This window comes from Bidens hawaiensis, unplaced genomic scaffold (assembly GCF_021521415.1).
Source record: "Bidens hawaiensis isolate Kalapana, Puna unplaced genomic scaffold, B.hawaiensis_p1.1 tig00022490_1, whole genome shotgun sequence".
In the NCBI taxonomy this organism is placed as follows: domain Eukaryota; kingdom Viridiplantae; phylum Streptophyta; class Magnoliopsida; order Asterales; family Asteraceae; genus Bidens; species Bidens hawaiensis.
The window spans coordinates 232,926-257,936 of record NW_027493499.1 but is presented as its reverse complement, the minus strand read 5'-3'; the positions used below and the strand labels follow the sequence as shown (position 1 = coordinate 257,936).

General features: G+C 37.7%; 1 protein-coding gene across 1 annotated transcript; it reads right to left on the bottom strand.

The window, feature by feature from the left end:
• Window positions 1-3,887: 3,887 nt before the first annotated feature.
• On the bottom strand, window positions 3,888-4,646 carry LOC143565622 (uncharacterized). The gene has a single exon (XM_077052542.1). It carries the CDS (start codon window positions 4,644-4,646, stop codon window positions 3,888-3,890), a length of 759 nt encoding a protein of 252 aa, XP_076908657.1.
• Between the last annotated feature and the right edge of the window lie 20,365 nt (window positions 4,647-25,011).

Below are 25,011 nucleotides of genomic sequence, written 5' to 3'. Positions count from 1 at the left end.
TACTCTCAAACTTTGTAACAGTTTACAAAATGTACTTTTATAATAAAGCTATATGTCATTTTCTCTTAGAATAGTTCAATATGCATTATAATTATTAGTTTTATTCTGATTGGTCCAAAACTCATCAAGTAAAATAAGTGAGTTAAGTAAAAGAGGTTGTGCACTGATTAATTGACATTTCAACAAGTGACCTCCGAGTAAGGTTCATAGTTGTTCATCAACTATTCTCATACATTTACTATTCATATACACATTATCAGTTCCATTTTCTTAAAATTTAGTTAACTTTTACCAAAACCCAGTAAAACAATCTTGTTTAAAACAGAGACTGGTCGATATCCAATTTGTTTTTCTCTATATAGAGATATTTGAAAGGGTTGACGGCTACCTGCAGAACTCGTCGGCGCTCGGTGGCCTTGAAACAGTGACTGCTCCAGTAACAGTGGTGCATGGCATAGGCGATTTCGGAATCTGCAACGTCGGGTGGTGGCTATACGATGCTTCTCTTGTTCGAAGATACGATGGAACGAAGTGCAGATGGACGGACGTGTCTTTGGTTTAATTTGTTTTATTTTAGTGTACATTATGGGTTGGTCGGAGATGGTTAATAGGTTGCCGGATGAAGAAGGTTGCCGGAGATGATTAAGTGCAGAGGATTTCCCATATGTGCGTGGAGTCAGGTAATGACTCGTTTATATGCCCGATTATCTGATTAGAAGATGGAGAGTTCAAAAGAAAAATATCTTATGATGAGTAGCCAAGTGGATAATATGATAGATGGTGAAGAAGCTATGATGATTGATGATCTATTGTAAACGTATGCGTGTGAGAAATGAAAAATGGAGATAATTGATGGTATTAGAGCAAGATTAATTGAACGAAATGAAAGAAAACACAAGAATAAGAGCTCAAGAATTTTTATATGTTTTGCAGTGATACATGAAACTAATAGCACCCCTCCTTAAATAGAAAAAGTAACCTAAAAAGTCTCAACTGAAAAGCAACGTAAACACAACTGGATGACCCAGTGTATTCTAACATAAAATAACAACTAGAAGACTAAGTAAAACAAAACCACGTGGGGAACGTGGGCAGTTATTCTAGATCATGCACAACACCACTATTCCTTGAGCTCCATGCAAAAGACACGTTTGTATCACTCTTCAACATCCTCCCTTGAGACAAACTGTCTCACACCAAGCATCCATCGAAAATAAGCGAACTTGTCTTGGGTCACTGATTTGGTAAGAACTTCTGCCATCTGGTCATGAGTCCCACAGAAATTTAAACAAACAATACCCTTCTCAACCATCTCTCTTATAAAGTGAAACCGTAGCTCGATATGTTTAGCTCGACTATGATGAACAGGATTCTTTGACAAATTTATCGCTGATTGGTTGTCACAGTAAATAACAGTAGGTTCAATCTGCTGGAGACCCATGTCTTCAAGGATTCTGCGAAGCCAGATGGCCTGAGAGGCTGCTCCTGCTGCCGAGATATATTCAGCCTCAGTGGTTGACATTGCCACAGTTGGCTGTTTTTTAGAGCTCCAAGAAATCGCACCACTTCCACACGTGAACACATATGCGGACACACTTTTTCGATCGTCCACACAACTAGCCCAATCACTATCGCTGTAACCAATAAGAACAATACTTTTCTTTCGAGCATACCACAACCCATAGTCAGATGTGCAGGCCACATACTTGAGAATACACTTGGCAACACCCATGTGAATTTTTGAAGGATTATGCATAAATCGTGAGATCATACTTACAGCAAATGCCAAGTCTGGCCTAGTGTGAGTAAGATAGATTAGACCACCAACCAAGCTTCTATAAACCTCACCATTAGCAGCTTCAGATCCATCATTCAAGGAGAGCTTTTCATTGAAGTTCATGGGTGTTACCTCTTGCTTGCATGTTTGAGTGTTGAACTTATCCAATAAACTTTGAGCATAAGTACCCTGGTGTAGAAATATTCCATCTTCTGCTTGAACAACCTCCAACCCAAGAAATAGTTTGAGTTGACCAAGATCAGTCATCTTAAACGTATTCTTCATACTGACCTTAAAGTCTTTAACAAGTATCGGGTTCGATGTAGTGCATATAATGTCATCCACATACAAACATACATACACTACATCGTTACCAGAGTACTTGATATAGAAGGTGGGTTCACTTGCACTTTTCTTGTACCCATGATCTGAGAAATACTTATCAATCTTTGCATACCAAGCCCTAGGGGCTTGTTTCAACCCATATAGAGCTTTTCTGAGCATGTAGACCTTCTCTGGGAAAGCTTCCGAGACATAGCCTTCAGGTTGATCTACATAGATTTCTTCTGAGAGATCCCCATTGAGAAATGCGGATTTTATATCTAACTGATGCACCTTCCAACCCTTTTGAGCAGCGACAGATATGATGAGCCGGATTGTTTCAAAGCGAACAACCGGAGCAAAAGTTTCTTGAAAATCAATACCGGGTTGTTGCGAATAACCCTTGGCCACGAGCCTCGCTTTATACTTCACATTAACACCATCAGAGTTTGGCTTAATTTTGTAAATCCATTTTGCTCCGACAGTGCTCCTCCCTTGTGGTAGGGATACAAGCTCCCAAGTGTGATTTTTTTAATTGCATGTAACTCTCGGTTCATAGCCTCAACTCATTATTTAGAAATGCAAGCTTGAGAATAACTTACTGGGGTATTAGCTGAGAGAGCAAATTGACAAGTGAAAACATCAAGGTCACTATCAGACAACCCATTTCCACTAGTATAATTCTCCATCCAACTAGGTTTCTTTGACTGTCTTCGTGTGGGCCCATGGTTCAAAGGAGGTGATGTGTTGTTGGTTGTTTGAGTGTAAGGAGATGAGTGAGCATTTAATATTGGGTTTATTGGTGAGGTAGGTGTGGGTGTGATGGGATCAGGTAAAGTAGAAGTACTACTTGCATTAGAGAATTCAAGTGAGTGGTTTGTGGGGTCACTTTCTTGTGAGCTAGAAACGTGATTTTATTGAATTGTTGAAGGATTGGTCACATCATCCAACATAATGGTGGGGAAAGGGTCAACAAAGACATATGAGTTGTTATTGTCATCTACTTTTTCATTATGACACCACTTTCATTTGTACCCTTCAATAAAATCAACATCTCTTTTAATAGCAACTGTCTGAGTATCTGGATAAAAAATTTTATACACACCATTAACAAAGTCAGAGTAGCCTATAAGTATACCTTTTTTTGCACGGTCATCAAGCTTTCTTCTGTGTTGTTGAGGTACAGTTCCAAAGGCCACACAACCAAATGTCTTCAAGTGCTCAACAGAAGGCTTGACACCAGACCATGCATGAATGGGAGTTTGTTCTGTGAGCGACTTAGTGGGGGACCGATTGATTAGGTATACCGTAGCGGCTACTGCCTCAGCCCATAGGTAGTTGGGAAGCTCTTTGGCTTTTAGCATGCTTCGAGCAAGATCCATAACGGTTCTGTTTTTCCATTCTACACCCCCATTGTGCTGGGGTGTGTAAGGAACGGTGACTTCACGTTTAATTCCTGATTTGGCACAAAATGTATTGAAGTCTTGAGAACAAAATTCGCCACCTCTGTTGTGCCAAATAATTGCTTCCTCATCTTGTTTGTTAGAAGGCCCCTCCTTTTTTACTAATAGGTAGGTTGCATCAAACACAAAATTATTGTTGGGAGCTACATTAATTACCAATATCTTCAACCCAGTTTTCTTGCTCCATATAGTGCATTTCCCTTCATCAAATAATAACCCATATCCTTTCTTCATGAGCTGCCCTACGCTTAGGAGATTATACTCCAATTTTGGAGCGTAGAACACATCATCTAGTGTCTTGTAGCCGTTTCTCCCCGTGTGAATTTTTACTGATCCCTTTCCTTTAACTTCAATACGTTTTTTATCACCAAGACTTGAAGGCTGAAGGATTCATCAAGGCACGAAAAACTTCCTCGGTTTCCCGTCATGTGGTTAGAACACCCCAAGTCCACAAACCACATTTGAGACTCGGTGTCTGATGTTTCAGTGCATGTTACCAAAGAAGCATGTTCGGTGCGATCTTCATGAAAGGCTAAGAACAGCCGAGCATTTTCTTCTTTTTCTTCTTGGTTACCGCCACCAAATTCTTCATTTTCAGCCACATTGGCTTGTGGTTCTTCTTGGTTATACCAGCAATCTTTCTTCACGTGCCCAAATTTCTTGCAAATAAAGCACTGAGGAACTTTACTTCGGTCTAATGTACCACGTCCACGACCGTTACCTCTTCCACGGAATCCACCACGACCACGCCCTCGACCAAAAACGGTTTTGGGTTGGTCATAGGTGACTTGGAGAGCTTGCTCTTCTTGAACTTCTTGCTTTTTTATTGCAGCATCAGTTGAACTCCTATGAATGATACGTTCTTCCTGAGATTGCAACAACCCCATAAGCTTAACCAGAGTGAGCTTATCGGAATCAAAGACAACCTCGATGGAGGGAATTACGTAATCATATTTAGGGGTCAAGCTGCGCAGTACCTTTTCGACAACCTTTTGATCAGTAAGTTCCTCACCATAAGAGCGCTGCTTCCCAACATTATCCATAATTCTTGAATAGTAAGTTCCAACATTTTCATCCTTTTTCATAGAGAGGTTTTCAAATTCCCGTCGAAGCCCTTGTAGCTTCACGGATTGGACTTGTGAGTTCCCTTGAAACTCAATCCTTAGTGTTTCCTATATTTCTTTAGCGGATTCTGCAGCGGCAATTCTAGAAAACAACAGGTCATGAACACCCTGCTGGAGGATCGACATGGCAAGGGCATCCTTCTTCTTAGTTTCTTTTCGATCAGCAGACGTGTCCGGAATGGCTGTTATGCCCAGAAACACGACATCCCAGAGGTCTTTTGATTTGAGTATTGTCTTCATTCTGATGTTCCAATGGTCGTACCCCTCGCCCTTGAATACTGGGATTGAGACGGACGAGGAGGAGTTTGGAAGTGGGTTTAAGTCTGCCATGAGGAGTAGAGTAAACAGAATCATGAACTGAGTGAGGATGAGATCCAGATAAAGGCTCTAATACCAATTTTATGGTATTAGAGCAAGATTAATTGAAGGAAATGAAAGAAAACACAAGAATAAGAGCTCAAGAATTTTTATATATTTTGCAGTGGTACATGAAACTAATAGCACCCCTCCTTAAATAGAAAAAGTAACCTAAAAAGTCTCAACTGAAAAGCAACGTAAACACAACTGGATGACCCAGTTTATTCTCACATAAAATAACAACTAGAAGACTAAGTAAAACAAAACCACGTGGGGAACGTGGGCAGTTATTCTAGATCATGCACAACACCACTATTCCTTGAGCTCCATGCAAAAGACACGTTTGTATCATTCTTCAACAATAATATATGTCAGTAATCATTTTCTTTTGGATGGAACCTCCACTCATTTTCTTGTGTACACATTTTGAATATTCAATTTTTTATTTTGTTATTATTATTATTATCTACGTAAATCAATTTTTTTATATATATACTATTACTAGGTTAGGTACCCGTGTACAACACGGATTGAAAAAAATTAATTTTTGTAAGTCAAAATGTGTCCAACATGGGTTAGAAAAAAATACATTTACAAGTCCAAAAAACTTAAAATACAAATAACGAAGAGTGTTGGGCCTAGTTTTGTGGTTTGAGTTTGTCTAATGTGTAGTTGGGCTGGGGTCTTGGGTGTTTATGTAAACCGAGAACACACTTGTGTTCTCGGTGGGCTTGGTGTAATTTCTGCCGGTTTTGGTTGGTGTCCCTATATATAGATGTGTAATATATAGGGTTAAAGGTTGTTCATTCTTATCACTATTCAAGTATTTGTAAGTGCTTAAGCACCCGACATAATCAATATACGTGTGTTTTGAAGCAACACTGTGTTTGTTTACTTGTTATCACTTGTGTTCTTGAATAACCGAGCATTGGTATTCCGCACCAATACTCGTTTGGTTGATATCATATTGTAGTGATCCGGATTCGGGACTTACAATTGGTATCAGAGCCTTTGACGAATTTAGGCTCGTTATTGTGATATCATCGTATTCAAGATCATATTGTTTTTGGTGGTGTAGGAGTTTTTCCGGCAAACAGTTGATCGGAGGTGAAGACTGAGTTATTTTTGGGTAAAGAATGGGTTGACTTGGAAACATATCATCAATCCATAATTTATGAAATTTTGTTACGTCAAAGTATGGAAGGTTTAGGGATCTCGGCCTCTTTTGTTTTCGGATAAGTGTGATTCTAGCTCTCTGCTTCACTTGATCAATTTTCGGCCACTTCGTTTTAGGCTAACTTGGTTCTTGGCCACTTCGTTTTCGGCTAATTTGGTTCTCGGCCACTTCGTTTTCGGTTAACTTGGTTCTCGGCCTCTTCGTTTTCGGTTAACTTGGTTCTCGGCCACTTCGTTTTCGGTTAACTTGGTTCTCGGCTACTTCGTTTTCGGCTAACTTGGTTCTCGGTCACGCAGGCTTCCATCAAGTTCAGTTTTCGGCTAAACCCTGTTCTCGGTCAACGAATTTGGTCATCTACACAGTTCTCGGTCAATTTGGTCAGCTTTGTGTTCTCGGTTGACCTTAGTTCTCGGACCAAAGTTACTGTTTTCAGCCCGGTCTGTTTTTGGGCTTTTCATTGGACTAACATTTCAATTGGACTTAATATAAATCAAATAACTATCTTGAAATGGCCCAGTTAACCAATGGGGCAACTCAACTAACTCATCTCTTCACCAAGAACTTGACTCAATCATGGGTACTGCTACTCGTGTACCTCGTCTTTTATCCTCTGAAGGGTTCAACGAATGGAAATTTCGTTTTGAACACTATGCCAAAATGAAAGATTCAAAGATTTGGAGAAGTATTGTGAGGGGACCTCAAAGGATTACTTATCAAAGGGCTGGTTCAACTGAGGTTCTTGTGAAACCAGTTGCTCAATACGACGATGATGACTTTGCAAAAGTTGAAGAAGATGAGAAAGCTTTATCAACTCCACTTTCACTCGAGATCGCTCTCCAGTTTAGAGAACTCCAATCAGCAAAGGGGTTGTGGGATGCACTGATAGAAGTTTATGAGGGTAATGAGGATATGAAGAGAAGTCGCCAAGATTTGTTGCGACAGAAATTTAATATGTTTAATCACGTTCTGGGAGAAACCCTGGAATCTCAGCTTCAAAGGTTCATATCCCTTGCAACTGAAATGAGAACTGCTGGAATTCTTCTATAAACTTCAGAGATTAACAACAAGTTGGTGAACTCTTTGCCAAAGAATTGGGACATGCATGTTGCAGTCATTAAGAAGACCAAATATTTTAACAGAATGAGCTTGACTGAGATGATTGCTACTATTAAGGCCTGCGATATGGATGATAAACAGTGGGCAATAAATCATGCTAGCTCTTATAGCATTGCTGGATATAACTTTACCTCTAACAGTGCCCTCATGTCGCAAGATAGTTTCTCACTATTTAAGCCTTCCCAACCACCACCACCGGGAAACTTTCAGATGTTCTCATCCACCCTTGGTCAATCATCATCATCAAATTCACCCAACCCAGCTCCAGTTTTCTTTACCAATTCCGGTCAGTCAGTTAGTGATGCTAGCAAAGTCGCTTCCAGTGTAAAACCCAGCCAGATTCCTACCATACCCAAAGAAACTCAAGAAAATATTGCATTAATGGAAGGATTTATGAATTATTACCATGCATTTCTGGCAGGAGATCTGGTCCAACCCATGGCTGCTACTGAATTTGATCAGATTCATCTTGATGATGTTGAAGAAATGGACATCTCATGGCAAATTGCCATGGTGGTCTTCTTTGCTAAGAAATTTACCAAAAGGACGGGTAGAAATAACTGGAACATGCCAAATAATCAAAAAGTGGGTTTTAACAAGGAGACTCTCAGATGTTACAACTGTCATGAGCCGGGTCACTTTGCTCGTGAATGAACCAATCCGACTAAAGAGGGGAATACGGAAAGGGCCTTGGTTCCAACCGGAAATGCTCGGGGTGAAGCTGGAGGTAGTTCAAGTAATGGGGAAAGAGATATGGTTGCTCAAACATTCTCATGGGAAGGACAGATGGCTGCGCTGAACATTGGAAATCAAACTACCAATTTCGCAACAGTTGAGGAATCTGAAGAGGAAAACACTGCTGAGGAGAAGATTAAGGAGCTCCAGTTTGCATACATGGCATTCACGTCTTCAGATTCATCTGAGGTACGTTTTCAACCATGTTCTTTGAATTGTGGTGAGAAAATTTAGATGTATCAACTTCATAATGATAATCTAATTAGAGATATGTAAAGAATAAAATCAGAGAGTTTTAAACTTAAGAAAAACGAAAAAGGGTTTTTAGATAAAATTGAATCTCTAAATAAAGACATTAAGAAACTCAAGTCTGACTTTAGTGTTAAAAGTTGTCACTATCTTGATGCTAAACAAGAAATCGATGAGTTGACTGCTAAGTTGGAAGCCGCCAAATCTGAAATTTTAAAATTGACTAGCAAGTTTGAAAAGGCTGAACTTGATTTTAAGAAGTTCGATGGGTCCAGTAAAGTTGTCAACTCAATGATTGAGAATCAGTTGTGGTGGAAGGAAAATGAAGGTGAGGGGATAGGATTCAGTCAAGCTCCCCCACCATACAACCACAACTATGTTCCTACTCCTGTTACCAAAGAACAGGAAGAAAGGATAAAGGATTTGAAATACGGTAAACAAGATAAATGTGAGGGGACTGGCTCTGCTAGTGCCGGCTCATCTACTTCAAGTGTGAATGATTCTAACGTGTCTACCTCATGTGCAGAAAAATTAATTGTGAAGGATTGGACTGATGAGGATGACGACCCATGTTTTGATTTTGATAATAATTTCATTTCTAATGTTTCTTTAGAACTTCCTGTTTTGAATTCTATTATTCCGACTGTTTGTGTGGGCTCTGTTTTAAAGAGCAAGGATACTTGTGTGATTGATTCGATTGAAACTTTAAATTCTAATAATACGATCTCTAATAAAAAATAAAATTTCAAAAAAAAAAAGAATTCTAAATTCGGAAAAATACGTTGCACCTAAGTTTGTCAATGAGGGATGCTCCAATGACAACCAAAGTGATAAGTTTAAAAGACAAAATGTGAATTCTCGCAAATCTAAACAGACTGGTCCACACAACCAGTCCGAACAAAGATCTGACCAGAATGGATTTTTTATAAAACGCCAGACGTGTTTCAACTGTGGCACTCCTGGTCATATTGCTAGAAATTGTCCACATCGTCCGTACATTCCATACTACGGATTTTATCAGAGGCATATGCCATATGTGCCTCATGGTGCATATAGGAAAGGGTTTAGACATTATTCGGCTAGTTCCTTTGACGATGATTGGAATCAAAACAAATATGGCAGGTTTAGTCCTCATCAGACCAAACCCAACATGATCAAAAGAAGGATTAGTAAAGGTGTTTCAAGTTCTAAATCTCATATAAACATTAACACTAGACATAAGCAGGAGAATAAAACCGTTTCATCTAATAATTCTAAGTCTAAGGCTCAGGAGATTATGACAACCATTCGTACTTACAATTCCAAGTCTTCCAGACATAAATGGTTGCCTAAATCTTCGGCGAAAGTATCTAATCATTCTATTTTTAATGATCAAAAGGATATGACATGGCAGTCTGTGATGAAAGTTGATGAGTCAGGATCACCCAATGTAGGTATGGACTGGGTACCAAAAACTAACTAATCCCGTGTTTTGTGTAGGGACAGCTATGGAGGAATATCATCAGACCCTGGTATGTTGATAGTGGCTGTTACAAACACATGACATGAGACATCACCCAGCTACAAGACATTCAAACATTTAATGGTGGGTATGTGTCCTTTGCGGGAGGAGAGATAGGAAAAATCACTCAAAAGGGTATTGTAAGTAATGACATGCTAAAATTTGAAATGTTAATTTTGTTCCAGAATTGAAGCATAGTCTTTTAAGCGTGTCACAAATTTGTGACAAAGATTTTTCAACTCATTTTACTAAGAAGGAATGCTTAATTCTGAAACCCGGTATAATCATACCAGAGGAATGGATTCTTGTTCGATCACAACGAAAAGATAATGCTTATGTGATCGACATGAACCAAAATGTTCCCGAAGAAATTACATGCTTGTTTTCAAAAGTGCCGGAACATAATGCGATGCTTTGGAATCGTCGGCTTGGTCATGCTAATAAATAAAATCTAAATCGTCTTGCTAAAAACAATTTGGTGCGTGGATTGCCAATCAAGGATTTTGTGACTGTGGAAAAATGTGTTGCTTGTGCTTTGGGAAAACATCATCGAAAATCTCATAAACCTAAGCTAGTTAATACCATTTCATCCGTTTTTCAAATACTTCATATGGATCTTTTTGGACCGGTTCAGGTTCTAAGTCTGTCTCGTAGCTCTTATTGTCTCGTTATTACTGATGACTACTCACGTTATACATGGGTGTTTTTCTGGTCAAATAAGAGTGAAACTGCATATTTGATCAAGAAATTTGTGGTACTAATGGAGAATCAATTGAACCTAAAGCTGAAAGGAATCAGGTGTGACAATGGAACGGAATTCAAGAATGCAGTTCTGAATCATTTCTGCTCAGAAAAGGGGGTGCTTCGTCAGTATAGTGCTCCACGTGCGCCTCAACAAAATGGTGTCGCTGAAAGAAGAAACATAACTCTAATCAATGCAGCAAGAACGATGTTATGTGACTCTAAATTGCCATTGTTCTTCTGGGCTGAAGCCATTAATACGGCCTGCTACGTTCAGAACCGGGTGATAATCAACAAGTCAAGGATGAAGACTCCGTATGAGATTGTTTATGGTCATCAACCCATAGTTGCACATTTCAGAGCTTTTGGATGTCCATGCACATTGCTGAATCTAGTAACCACTCCAAAGTTTGGGGCCGCAGCAGATGAGTGTTATTTCGTTGGATATGCCGGTAATACACCCTACAGGGTTTACAACAAGTCTACCAAAAAGATCATAGAGTCTTATGAAGTTCGTTGGTTGGAAGAAAATGAGACTGATGCCCGTGTTGGTCCTGATTGGCTATTCGACTACAATGAATTTTTCAATCCTTTTAATGTCTTTCCAGTCATCATCACAGATACTCAAGGTGATCCCACCTGGAAGTTACACAGGACAGTTCTCGATCACTCTCTCATATTTCTCCGTCATTGGATGATGAGGTTATTGAATTGACTACTGCTATAACCACAACCGATGATCAACCTACTCAATCTTCAGAGACCAATCAATCTCAACCAATTTTGTCTGAGAATACTGCAAACGTTGAGGGGGAGAGTTGCGTTCGTCAGATATTCGGGAGCACATTGTTTCCCGAAGCCAGTCTAGATGAATATGTTGCTGGCACCTCGTACTTTCACAGTACAACAACGTCCGGATGGAAAACCCCCCTTACTGACTCCGGGGAGAATGTATCAAATCTTCAACCTAACTGTGATGTTTCGGATCACTCAATTCCTTCAAGAGTTCATAAGAATCATCCGATTGAGAACGTAATAGGTCCCATTGAAGCGGGTGTGTCCACCAGAAGTCAGACCGGAAACATAAACAGTTGCATGTTCTCTTGTTTCATATCTCAAATCAAACCAAAGAATATTGAGATGGCTCTTCAAGAACCTAGTTGGGTTGATGCTATGCATGAAGAACAAAATCAGTTTGAGAAGTTAAAGGTATGGAGATTGGTTAAATTGCCAGAAGGAAAGAAAGCTCTTGATACAAGATGGGTTTTTAGGAACAAGCAAGATAACACTGAGATTATTGTTCGTAATAAGGCTCGACTGGTAGTTCGCGGATTTCGCCAGGTTGAAGGGTTAGATTACACAGAAGTCTATGCTCCAGTAGCTAGACTTGAGGCAATTAGAATTTTTCTGGCATATGCATCGTACATGGGCTTCACAGTTTATCAGATGGATGTTAAAACAACGTTTTTGTATGGTGAGGTTAAGGAGGAAATTTATGTCGATCAGCCACCGGGTTTCGTTGATCCTAAGAAGCCAAATAATGTTTACAAGTTAGATAAGGCTCTGTACGGGTTACATCAGGCTCCACGGGTGTGGTATGCTACACTGACTACACATCTTCTTAACCACGGCAATAAGCGGGGAACGATTGATCAAACTTTGTTCCGAAAAATAGTCGGAAAAGATTTGATTATGGTCCAGATTTATGTTGATGACATCATTTTCGGTTCCACCAGTGCTGACTTGTGCAAAGAATTTGAAAGCGTTATGAAGAAAAGATTTGAGATGAGTTCATTGGGTGAAATGACAACATTTCTGAGGTTGCAGGTTCGGCAAAGTCCAACAGGTATTCTGTTACATCAAGGAAAGTATGTTGAAGATATGCTGGCTAAGTTTGAGCTTCAAGATTGCAAGAGTGCTAATACTCCAATGGCTGAAAGACCACTCTTATCGTCTGATCCTGAAGGGAGTCCCGTAGATCAGACATACTATCGATCGATGATCGGGTCTCTGATGTATCTCACAGCCAGTCGTCCCGACATAATGTTCGCAGTATGCCAATGTGCTCGATTCCAGGCTAATCCTAAACTCTCTCATTTAATTGTTGTTAAATGAATTTTTAGATATCTGAAGGGACAACCGAAGTTAGGTCTTTGGTATCCCAAACAATCAGAATTTGATCTTTATGCTTTTGCTGATAGCAATTATGGTGGAGATGACATTGACAGGAAATCCACGTCAGCTGGCTGCCAGTTTCTCGGAGATAGACTAATTTCATGACAGTGTAAGAAACAACAAACAGTGTTAACTTCGACAGCCGAAGTAGAGTATGTTGCTGCGTCTGCTTGCTGTTCTCAGGTTATTTGGATGCAAAATCAGTTGCTTGATTACGGTTTGGAATTCCTTGACACTCCTATTTTTTGTGATAATGATGCAGCCATAGCTATTGTGATAAACCCTGTCCAACATTCTAAAACCAAGCACATCGACATTAAAATTCATTTTATTCGTGACTGTTTCGATCGAAAATTGATTCATCTTGAACAGGTCCACACCGATAATAACGTGGCGGACCTATTTACAAAACCGGTCGGAACAACAAAATTTAATGTGCTTGTGAGTTTTCTTAAAATGCTTCGTTTCGAGGATTGAGTCTTTTTGGGAGTAAATACCTATTTTGTTTATTTTTGCACAAATTTAGGGGGATAAAAAGTCAAAAATACAAAAATAGTGTGTGTGCGTTGTCTTTATTTAAAAAAAACATTTAACATTCATCTTTGCTTAAAATTATGTCGGTTGCTCAAGTTTGAAGGACATATACTTGTATATGGTTGGTCGGTGTTCCATCTATAGCTTCACAGGATAGCCATTTACCTGATGACTGAAAGCACCCGGGGCGATCATGATATGCTGTTTGTGTTTCGTGTTCTTTTACTTAAAACTATGTCGGTAACTCTGGGTCGAAAGGACATGTGTTTTCATGCATGTTTGGTCCGCTTAACCACTTGTGGTTATAATGGATAGCCATTAACCTGAAGGCTTAATGTGACTGGGGTGACTGAATGCTTAACGCGTGTGTTTTTAATTAACTCTCCGGGAAGTGATATTACTATTCAGTTAATATCTTTTTAGAAGCTTTAAGATATTTTCAAATAGAAATTGATCCAACCTTTGGAAAATGATAGATAAATTGTTTCTGTGTGCTTAACGGGTGAAGTTATTAGGCTTAAAAGACTCTAGAACCGTCATTGATGTGTATGGTACTTTCCACGATGCGTAAAAGTTGAAGTGATATAAACTAAATTTGCTAAACTTAATGTGGAGAATCATTTTGAAGACAGGTGCATGTCTCCAGATACATCTCTCAGAATGATAGGCAGAAAAGCAATTACCCAGTCATACACGAGCCCGTTTTGATCATCAAAAATATCGCATAGTCAAGATATTGCTACTACTATTAGTAAGCAAAAAAAAATTATATATAGTTATTTCTTTATCATGGCTTCAAGGGTTAAAACTAGAACTACAGAGATGGGGGCACACAAGTAAGTTCTGTCATGTCTCGAATGAAAGGCTTGTCAGTCTACTGGCACTAAGTCCAACGTTCAACCTTACTTCTAAGCCATGCCCTGTATAAAATTATTTTGATCAAGCACTAGGGGGTTGGAATCAAATTGGGGTGATCTGGGGAAAGCCAAATACGCTTTGAGAAGAGATAGGAGGCATCACAGGTCCATGAGTGATGTCCATTTAAGATTTATGCCTAACTGAACCTTAATCATATCACTGATGCGATGAAAGATCATGCTAAATATGGGTACACGCTATCAATCTGTCTCTTAGATGTCATAATAATGTTGAACATGAATCCTTGTGACAGCCTCTTAAACGATATGATTCCATGTTCGGATCTTTTCAAAAAGGGCGGCAGTTTCACGAAGAACTGAAATTTGATCCCGACGTTAAATATAAAGGGAGTTGTCTTACTTGTGTGTGAGAATTTATTTCTATTTTATTTGTTTTTTTTTATTTATTCTGTCCTGTCTTAGGTAATTTTATCTCTCCTCGAAATTACTCTCCTCGAAACGTTTTTGTAAAGTACAAGTACTGTTTAAAAAAAAAAAACTTGGGCTTTGAAAGGTTTGGACATCATCTACTGGATCTTGTATTCAATTGGGCTGGCACATGGGATTTCGGCTCACCTTGAGCCTACAAAGAGTTTTCGGCCCGACCCACTTAGTTTGACATAAATACTTCAAGGAATTATCTTTTTCACTTTCATTATATTTTATATCTCAAAATTTCTCAGCCGAGATCTCACTTCATATTTTTCTTTGGCCGAGATCCTCTTTCTTAAATAATCTCTTGCCGAGATCTAAACTCTTTCATTAATTAAAGCCTCAAGTGTGTTTGGTAATTAGCAGGTACTGGAGATGGTTACACTAATTAAAAGCTTCAAGTGTGTTTGTTATTTTTGTGGCCCTACAAGCGATTCTCATGGATGATTTGATGAATTCTGATCTTTGGTGTTTTGAGAAAAAGGGGGTCTTGATGGATTTAGTAGTGATTAATTAAGGGTTTTTGGTTTGATCTTAACCAGCTTGTTGCAGGTATAATGGTGGTTTCAGGGATCTCGGTGGAATTGAAGGGGACTGCTCGTTTTCCGAGGAGGAATCCAAAAGGGTTCTTTCTCTGTTTACAGCTGTGATGGAGTTTTCAGTTGACTCTCGTTGACCGAGAACTCCCTATCATGACAGATTACATCGTTCTTGGCCAAGTCCTGACCGAGAACCCCCTTCATGGCAGACAACCTCGTTTTCGGTCTAATCGTGACCAAGAACCACTATTCTCGGTTAAATTATTGACAGAAAACACTAGTTCTCGGTTATTTTCTTTGATTTTTATTATCGTTCTTTGACCGAGATCCCTTCAGATGAACTTAACACCCACCGTTTTGAACATCATATTAAGTTTTGGGCTTTCATTTATGCTATCACTGGGCCTATCTCAATATTGAGGACCAAAATTCTTTATTAATCATGTATCAAGTGTTTCACATTGTTATATTTATTTGTTAGTTGTCTAATTTGACTCGTTTGGTGCAGAAATGGCCGATCAGAATCCATTAAAGTTTGTAGACACTCATAATATCGCTGGTCACTTTTATGACCCGCCACTGGCTCACAAGGAGTTCAATTCGATGATTGTTGGACTCAACACTTGCAGGATTTCCCATGCTCTTCATGAGAATCCTGTCATTTGCAAGAAGATGGTAACTGATTTCTGGAAGAATGCAAAGATCAACTCTCAAGGAGCAGATGGAGTTACTTCAATCGACTCCAAGATAAAATTAAAGCCTGTTACCGTTACTGAAGCAATTATTAGAGAGGCACTTATGTTTGGGGATCAACCCGACTACCCAACAGAGTACTCTACAGCCGAAGCTACAGAAGTTATTACGAGAATGGGGTATGAAGGCACTTATCCACCGGCGATCAAGAAACTGTTTCACCTTTATTGGAGATACTTATTGCACACTTTCTTCACGTGTATCTCGGGAAGAAAGGGGGGTTCAGATGAGATTAGTCACACCCAAATGTCTGCCGTTGCTGCTCTGATCATGGGGTGGAATTTCAACTACTCCAAGTTCTTCTTCAATGAAATGATGAGCAATCTAAGGGCAAAGAAGAAGAAGATGTTTTTGATGTACCCAAGGTTTTTGCAGATGATCTTTGATTTTCATTACACTGATTTGCTTAAAACTGCTGAAACCTTGGATATGAAGACAATGGGACCCAACTCCTTTGGGTTAATGAAGCAGTCAAGAAAAGGGGCCAAAATAGCTTACAAGGGATCGAGACCCCTTGAAAAATTCGGTCATTTTGCTGAGACCGAAGCTGAGCCTGTCATTGCTCAAGTTGCTGAAGAACACGTGGTACCCGCTCAACCACGTGCTGCTACGTTTGAGATTTCCGATGATGAAGACGAGGAAGAAGAGCCTCGTCAGATAAGTACTCTTACAGATGTTGAAAGATTAAGAGCCCTTGAAGCTGCTAAAGTTTTATTTCAGTCAACTGCTCTGAAGTCTCCTCAGACAGTCACTGAAGATATTGAGGAAGATTATGTTGAAGAACCAACTGCTGATCTCATCCACCGTAAACGAAAAAGGGATGATTTGAGTTCAAGCGAGTTGGTTCGTGAAGTTGAAACAACCGAAGCTACACCAACACCAACAACTACACAAGCACCAGAATCAACCACCAGTCCACAACAAACCACCGATCAACCAGAACCACATGCCCCAGAATCACAGACTGAACCAGTTGCACCTACTGTCGAGCCAACTTTCATAGAGTTGTTGTCTAGTGACTTTGGTAATGATTTTGACTTTGAAGCAGAGATTCCGCACACTGATGCTGAAGATTTTCCATCTAGTTCAGCCGGCCAATTTGATCAAGGTCAGTCTAGTTCAGATGTTTCTGAGAAGGTTGCTCGAATCCTGGCAATGCAGGAGAATTATCTTTAGAACAAAGAAAAAGGGGTGGTTCTAGAGAATGCTCCCGTGGATGTCCAAGCTCTACAAAGACGATTTTTCAAACTCGAACAAGATTCGGTAATCAAGGATGTTCACATTCAAGAGCTTGAGGCCAGCAATTCAGATAAAGACTTCAAAATTAAAGAATTGCAGTCGGGTATGAGAGGTCTAACTGCTATGTATCTCAATATCCAACAAAAGGTATTTCAAAAGTTTGGAGATGAGTTCAAAAGTAATGAAGACACGGTGCGTCAAACTCCATCTACTGATCAAGACAAAGATTCTAATGCTCATCCAGACGATAACATCGGTGTCCACCGACAAGAAGAATCAGATTCTCTGAATCGTTACTTGGATGCACCATCTGTTACAAAAGAGAAGTCTGACAAAATTAAGAAGAAGTTGCTTGAGAAGGGAAAGAAGAAGATAATGGTAATGACGAACTCGGATCAAAATGTTGTATCTTCAGATCACCCTGAGAGATATGTTGTTACACTTCAAAAGGGGTTCTCCGACAAATACGGTGATCGATCTGGAGTCCTATCATGGGGTTTTGATGCAGATAAGAGCATGTGGTGGGTCAAGAGAAAGTCAGGGACAATGGAGTACTACAAAAAGATGAAGGACATTGGTTCTTGGACTAAAGTTGATTTGAGCGACTTAATAAATGCTCCATTTTCAAATCCATCACACGAAAAACGGGGAACAGATTTCTGGAACTTTCTCAAGCGTCAAGTTGATAGAGGCTTTCCTAATATGCCGATTGCTGAATCTTTTCTGAAGGAAGCCAAAGGAGTCCTGGATCCACCAACTAGGAAAACTATGGTTAATGTAATATGGCCTCCCACAAAGAAAGCTACTTACATTCCCGTACCTGGTGCCATTCCCGAGGGTACGTTGGACAACATGAGATTCTGGTTCTTTGATCCGTTTACTGCCACAGCTGTTGTCAAGCTACAAAAGGGGAAAGGTCAATATCGTTTTGTTGACCCTAAAGATTTGTTGAAATTTCATGAGAGGGATATCAAGACACTTAGCACACATCAGATCAGTGCCGATGGCCTTTTTGAAACAGCCGCCAAAGAATACACAAGCATGGTGGCCTCTATCATAAATAACAAGTTTTAGCAAGGAGGTTTGCAGGATGCGGATATCGATTACACGGAGGAAGAGTAAAGACAAAGCTACAAACCAAGGGGGAGATTGATGGGCCTAGTTTTATGGTTTGAGTTTGTCTAATGTGTAGTTGGGCTGGGGTCTTGGGTGTTTATGTAAACCGAGAACACACTTGTGTTCTCGGTAGGCTTGGTGTAATTTGGGCCGGTTTTGGTTGGTGTCCCTATATATAGATGTGTAATGTATAGGGTTAAAGGTTATTCATTCTTATCATTATTCAAGTATTTGTAAGTGCTTAAGCACCTGACGTAATCAATATACGTGTGTTTTGAAGCAACTCTGTGTTCGTTTACTTGTTATCACTTGTGTTCTTGAATAACCGAGCATTGGTATTCCGCACCAATACTCGTTTGGTTGATATCATATTGTAGTGATCCAGATTCGGGACTTACAAAGAGAGTTGATAAATAAGTTCCTTAATAAATTAAATATAAACGTAAATTACGAATACAATACACAAATTTATAATATTAGGATGATGACAATTTACGTCTGACAGCATTGTGTAAACACTTTACTCTTGAGGACGCCAAGTGAAAATAAATTATGTTAATTTTGTTGTAACAATCAAGCATCCATTTCATTAACAACTTCATTTTTAGGTGCAAGTATTGTTTTTTACTAAAGAATATTTGATTTTTGATATGTTGTATGTTGCAGTTCATTTTTAGGTGCAAGTATTGTTTTTTACTAAAGAATATTTGATTTTTGATAGGTTGTATGTTGCAGAATTGAAGGATACACAAAATCAACTAATCTTGATGGATTAATATAACAACAAAATACATATCAAACTAATGTTTGATAGAAAAATAAGATAATAACATTAGTAGAAATTACAAAACCAACAATATATCCCTTCAATATAACAAAAAAGGAGCAAACCCATTAGCTAGCATACAAGTTTAACATCAGGAGTTGTATTGGTAACATTACTATTAAATTGAATGTAATTCTTAAACTTCAGCAGATGAATGTTCAGCTTGCTCCGCAACATCTTATTTCTAAAGCTCATCTTTGAGGCAGTGTTTAAACTACTTGTAGTTAGTTCTCTCCTAAATAATCAGATAATGTACATCCATTCTGTCATATAACCAAGCTTTTTATGCCATCTTATGTTAACCAAAAAAAATTGATAACCTTGTCTCGTGATCTGATCCACCTCCACCTGACATTGGAGATAGTATACGAAAATAGAGATTATAGTTAGAGATTATATAAAAGAAGTTTAATTGTGACGGGGTGCTTAAAATGGTTAAATAAATGATGGAGAGCAAATCAATCCCAAATAAATAGTTTAAAATTCAAAAATTTGAGATTTGTTTAAAAATGGTAATTAGTAAACTGCATATATTATGGTAAAATATAAACTGCATATGTTACGGTAATCATAATTCTACATGAAAACCAATAAGCAAAGATGTAACATTTCCGTGATCGTTTCTTATATTTATGATAAAATTTTTGGTAAATGTTAATTATTATTAAGAAATAATAAAGTAATAAACAAAACTCTATTATTTTTAAAATTAAAAAAAAGAAAAAGAAACTAGGATATATCAATGACCTAATATAAAAACATATAAGCGTAAGAAACTTACAGTGTCATGCCCAGCAGATTCAAGTTTGTGGGACCTGATTTAGAATTTCATGGTTAACCAGAAGTATGCTTGAATATGCACTAATTAAACTGCAAAGCTAAAGTGCTCATTTTTGATTGACTATTAAAGAAAATGTGTTTAGAAACATGACAGATCACTAAAAGTATAGCCTAAAAAAACAAAGCATCAAACAAAAATAAAAAAAGATTTCAGATGTCTTACTGAGAATCAAACACCAACTTTTGATCTTCCTTGACAGGTGAACTTTCTACAAACATAAAAACTTTGCCAGCCTACAAATATTTAGAACAAATAATGATTGTAAATTAGATCTATGACAAATAAATAAAAGAGGATACTAAAAGCACAAGGCAATATTGGAAAGAAAACTTGACCTCTTAACATCAGGGTTATTAATATGCAGGTATCTAGAGGTAATGTAGGTGTTGTTTGTTTTTCCTCAAAAGCACTTTTTCACCTTTTTTGTCTGCACTGAGAAGAGGGCGCGCAGACGTTGGGCTCTGCAGTGTGTTTGTTTTTCCGAAGACGTTTCATTAAAAAACGTCTGCGTGCCCTCTTCTCCTAGAAGTGTTGGTATTGTTACTTCTCACCTCTTCTAACCCATTTCTTTTTCCATCGAGCTTCTACATCAGACTAAACCCTAATCATCTCCTCTCCACTGCTTCTTCTACATCATACTCCCAAACCCTAATCCTCTCCTCCTCTCCACTGCCGCCCAACTCCTCCACTGCTGCAACCCCACCGGCGGCCTCCACACCGCCGCCCCTCCACTGATCCCCGCCGCTCCATTAATTATTACATCAACGTCCTTTCCAGAGGTAACACCTTTTCATATTTTAATCCTTTTTGTGTCCCATTAAAGCCATGTGAGTGGCATTAACAACCTGTAGCCAACTTGTTGGTGGTTAAATATATATATTTATTTTCGATCAGATTGCAATCCGATCATTATTTGTCTAATAAAGTTGTAGGCTTAATTTGTCTGTCTTCAATTTGGTCTTATTCATAATACTTCTGTTAATTTTGTTAGATTTGATTAGTTTGTAGAAAGTTTAGATTTGTTGAATATTTTTAATACTTTGTTGTTGAATAAATGTTGTAGTGTTTTGTTAATTGTTAAAGGATTTTGTTGTTAGATGTTGAGATAACATTGTACCACTACTATGTCAAACATCATCGTATAGAAGTTCATCAATCTCTTGACTACCCATGCCTAGATGTTGCGAAACCAAAGCGACCCGTTTACATCCCCTCGAGGTAATTAATTCAAATCAGATTATGTTAAAAGTTAATAGTGATCTTAAAATTACATTCTAATTTTGTTTTACTTTCTTTTTATGTTGTATGTAGCTTTGTGAATTGGTATCGTTACAACTTTATACCAATGTGTTATCTAGACAAAAGCCAAAAGAGCGGATGAATGCAAACTTTCTTTTTAATGTGATAAAATATTTTTTATTCAACCCGTGTGTAACTTATAAAATAAAGTTTGAAGACCTTTTTTATTTATATTTCAGTTTATTTAAATTTCAACTTATTTTAACAGTCTGCAGATGTTAAAAAACAAACAGTCTTCTTGTTGCAGACTGCAGAGTTTTAGTCCACCTCTTCTGCTACAGATGTTGGCAGATGTGGTCTGCAGACTGCAGACATTTTACCTCTTAAAAAACAAACAGCACCGTAATTTACACAGAAAAAACTTCAGCTCTTACGGCTTAACCTAATAATGAATAATATAATCAAATCCCAATCAACCATTAGAATTGAACAAAAACTATGCATGGTCAAAATCCCATAATCTATTAAACAGAAGCAGAGGTTAAAAAAAAACATATCTCGTATCCATAAATCTATTGACACAAACTCTCAGTTTCAACCACATCACCTATCCTAACATTAATGTAAAGTTCATCCACAATAAAGTTCCATCAAATGGAACTAAATCCAAAGTGCTCAAAAACCGATTAAAGTTCCATCCAAACACAAAAACCCATCATCATAAATTAATTTATCAATTCACATTAACAAATGCAAAAAATTCTTCAAGCTTTAGCACGTGTCTAATTAATCAACCTAATTAACAAAGAATTAGTCTAAAACTTCAATTCAAATAAAACTCATGTTCAATATTCAGAAATCAAATAGCAAATAAGGTGTAATCAGATCATACTTTAAAGATGATGAATTATGAATTTGGAATTAGTAACAGATGGAATAAAAGAATCAAATAATAATAATAACAATAATAATAATAATCTATACTATAATAATAATGGTGAGAACATGTGTTATGTTATATAACAGCGTGATGTACACACACACTTGTTTGACTTTGACCAATCAAGGACGTTTACAAATAGCATAGCAATACATAAAATTAAAGAATTTAAAAATATGATTGTAATCGAAGATTGGAGTTGGGGTTCATATGTATCATATTTGGAACAATTTAAAAATATGATAGTAATCAAAGATAAAATATGCTTTTATCTACAAATCAATAATTCACATCAACATTGGAGTTCATATGTATCATATTTGGAACTACCGATATAATTTAACAAAAACATATAATAATCAACAATATGAAAGAAGCTCTAATAAACAATATGGAACAAACTCTAGATCACAAGTTAATGTATAAAGTTAATAATCAATAAAGTCAGAAATACAACAAATCTAAACCAATATATAAAATTTGCAAAGAAACTTCAAAATACCTGAAGCAATCGAATAATGATGATTGGAAACATGAAGATACTGATTCGTTTTTAAGCATATACCCACACAAGAAAATGAAGGACAACGATTTAGGGTTTTGAAGATAGTGATTCGTTTGTGAGCATAGATCCACACAGGAATCAAAATCGGCTAAACCTATAATGGTTGTTAAACAACTGTTTAGATATATACAATATATTTAAATTAAACTAAGATAGTAATCGAAGAAAGGCATACCGAGCGACTTAAAATTTCCGATTGAATAGTAACGATGGCGAGGAGAGGAAATTGGAAGGTGATTTTGAATATGGTCGGATCTGTGGTGGGAGGCGGTAACTATGAGACGTGGATGATGATGAAGATGATGATAAGATGGCGGAACTTGTGGTGGGTTGCAGATACACGATGAAGAAGATGATGAAAACATGTTGATGATGAAGATAGATTTAGGGTTTGGCTGCAGACACACAATGAAAAGATAAAATGGATGTTTTGTGAAATAAACCGGGTCGGATACCCGTTTTGGAAAAGATGTTATTTGAAAGGCGTGAATTGGTGAGGAATAATGGGGTGAGGAGATGACACGTGGCTAAAGGGAAGTTTTATTTATTTATTAGTATAGATTTGTTATGTGTTTATTAGTATATATATTTTTACTATTAAAATATTTTATTTTACGGTTATTTCAGATCGAAACCCCTCAATCAATTACAACTGACAGAGGGTTTAGAGACTTCAACTGATATCTAGGGTTTATGCGAATTGGGGATAAGTCTGGTTTAGTATTTATATTTAATCAGTTTCATCCTTATAACAGGTTAGACACATTTCCCAGATGCTAGTGCATAATTGTTAAAGCCTTGAACCGGATGAGGGCGCAAGTTCAAGCCCCTTCACAGGGTTGGTTTTGGTCTTATTTATTTATTTTTCTTTCTTTTGTTTTTTTAGATATATTATATATATTTAAACTAAATCATTTTAATTGTTTAACGAGCTGAACATCGACAAACTTTTAAAATAAGTTTTCGTTTAACATTCCCGTTTGCGAGTACACACACACACACACACACACACATATATATATATATATATGTATATATGTGCTTAAAAATCAAATACAATATATATATATATATATATATATATATATATGTTTTTCATTAAAAATATAAATTTACTAGTATAAACGAACCGATCAGCGTTAAACTTTCAAAACAAATTTTTGTTTAATATATAAATATATGTAATTTAAATTGTTATTTTAGTGTTTAAAAATTGAAAGTGATGATATTTTAGTCCGCTTTACCCATGTTTTTTGTAACATCCTACTTTCGGTTATTATAATAAAAATAAATTTCGTTATTTCATAGTGGGTCGTTATCGGTTTAGAAAAATAGAATACGAGTTGGGCCAGTGCTGGGTAAATGAATATGGGTTATGGACTTGGGTTAGGAAAGAAAGAAGGAAAGACCATGGGCTTAAGCCCATGATCCATAAATATATAAACCTTTAATCCCTCATTTAATTCATTCTCACACATTCCATACACCACCCAAAACACACACTTAAGATTTCTCTCTAACTCTTCCTTATCTCTAGCCGAAATCAAGAAGGAAACCGAGCACCTACCCGAGGTAACGATAGTTTAATATTGTATGAGCTTAACCCGTTAGATAAAGTTGCGAAACGACGAGCCGACACCGTTAAACCGTTTAAATCACGAGATCCCGGTGGAATCGGGTATAAACCGAACCTATGATGAGCTTAGGGATCACCCTAGCTCAGATCTGGATCGAACGGGGTGAAAAAGGGTGAAAAACGAGTTAAGAATCGTTTTTCCGGTGAGTTCGCGTTTTTCTGGCAGCTTTCAGACAATGACGAAGCCGGAAAGGCGGCGACGAAAAAGTAATACGAGGATAAGGGTATGTCAGGGAATGTTCTTACATTCCCTGACCTAACCCTAGTTCGCTAACAGGAATTTAGCGAATTAAGGGTGATTCGTGAAGTATATTCGCTGAGGAAAGATAACGAACTAGCATTAGTTCGTGTCCTGATTCGTTAAGGAAAAGATAACGAATTAACCCCCCCCATTTCGTTATAGCTATTTGTTAAAGGAGATAACGAATTAGAAGGTCCAATTCGTTACTTGAACTGATTCGCTATGTGGACTGGTTCGTACAAGGACGGATTTGTCAGAGGTCCAGTTCGTTAGAGGGTTCAGTTCGTTACAAATGACCAGTTCTCTAAGATAAGTCAATTCGTTAAAGACTGAATAACGAACTAGAAAATTTAATAAAATGACAGAACAGTCCCTGGACTTAGAAAAAGAATGAATTAATTACAATTCATCCCTTGAACTTTTGAGTTAGCAAATTAATTAATGATTCAAAATTATA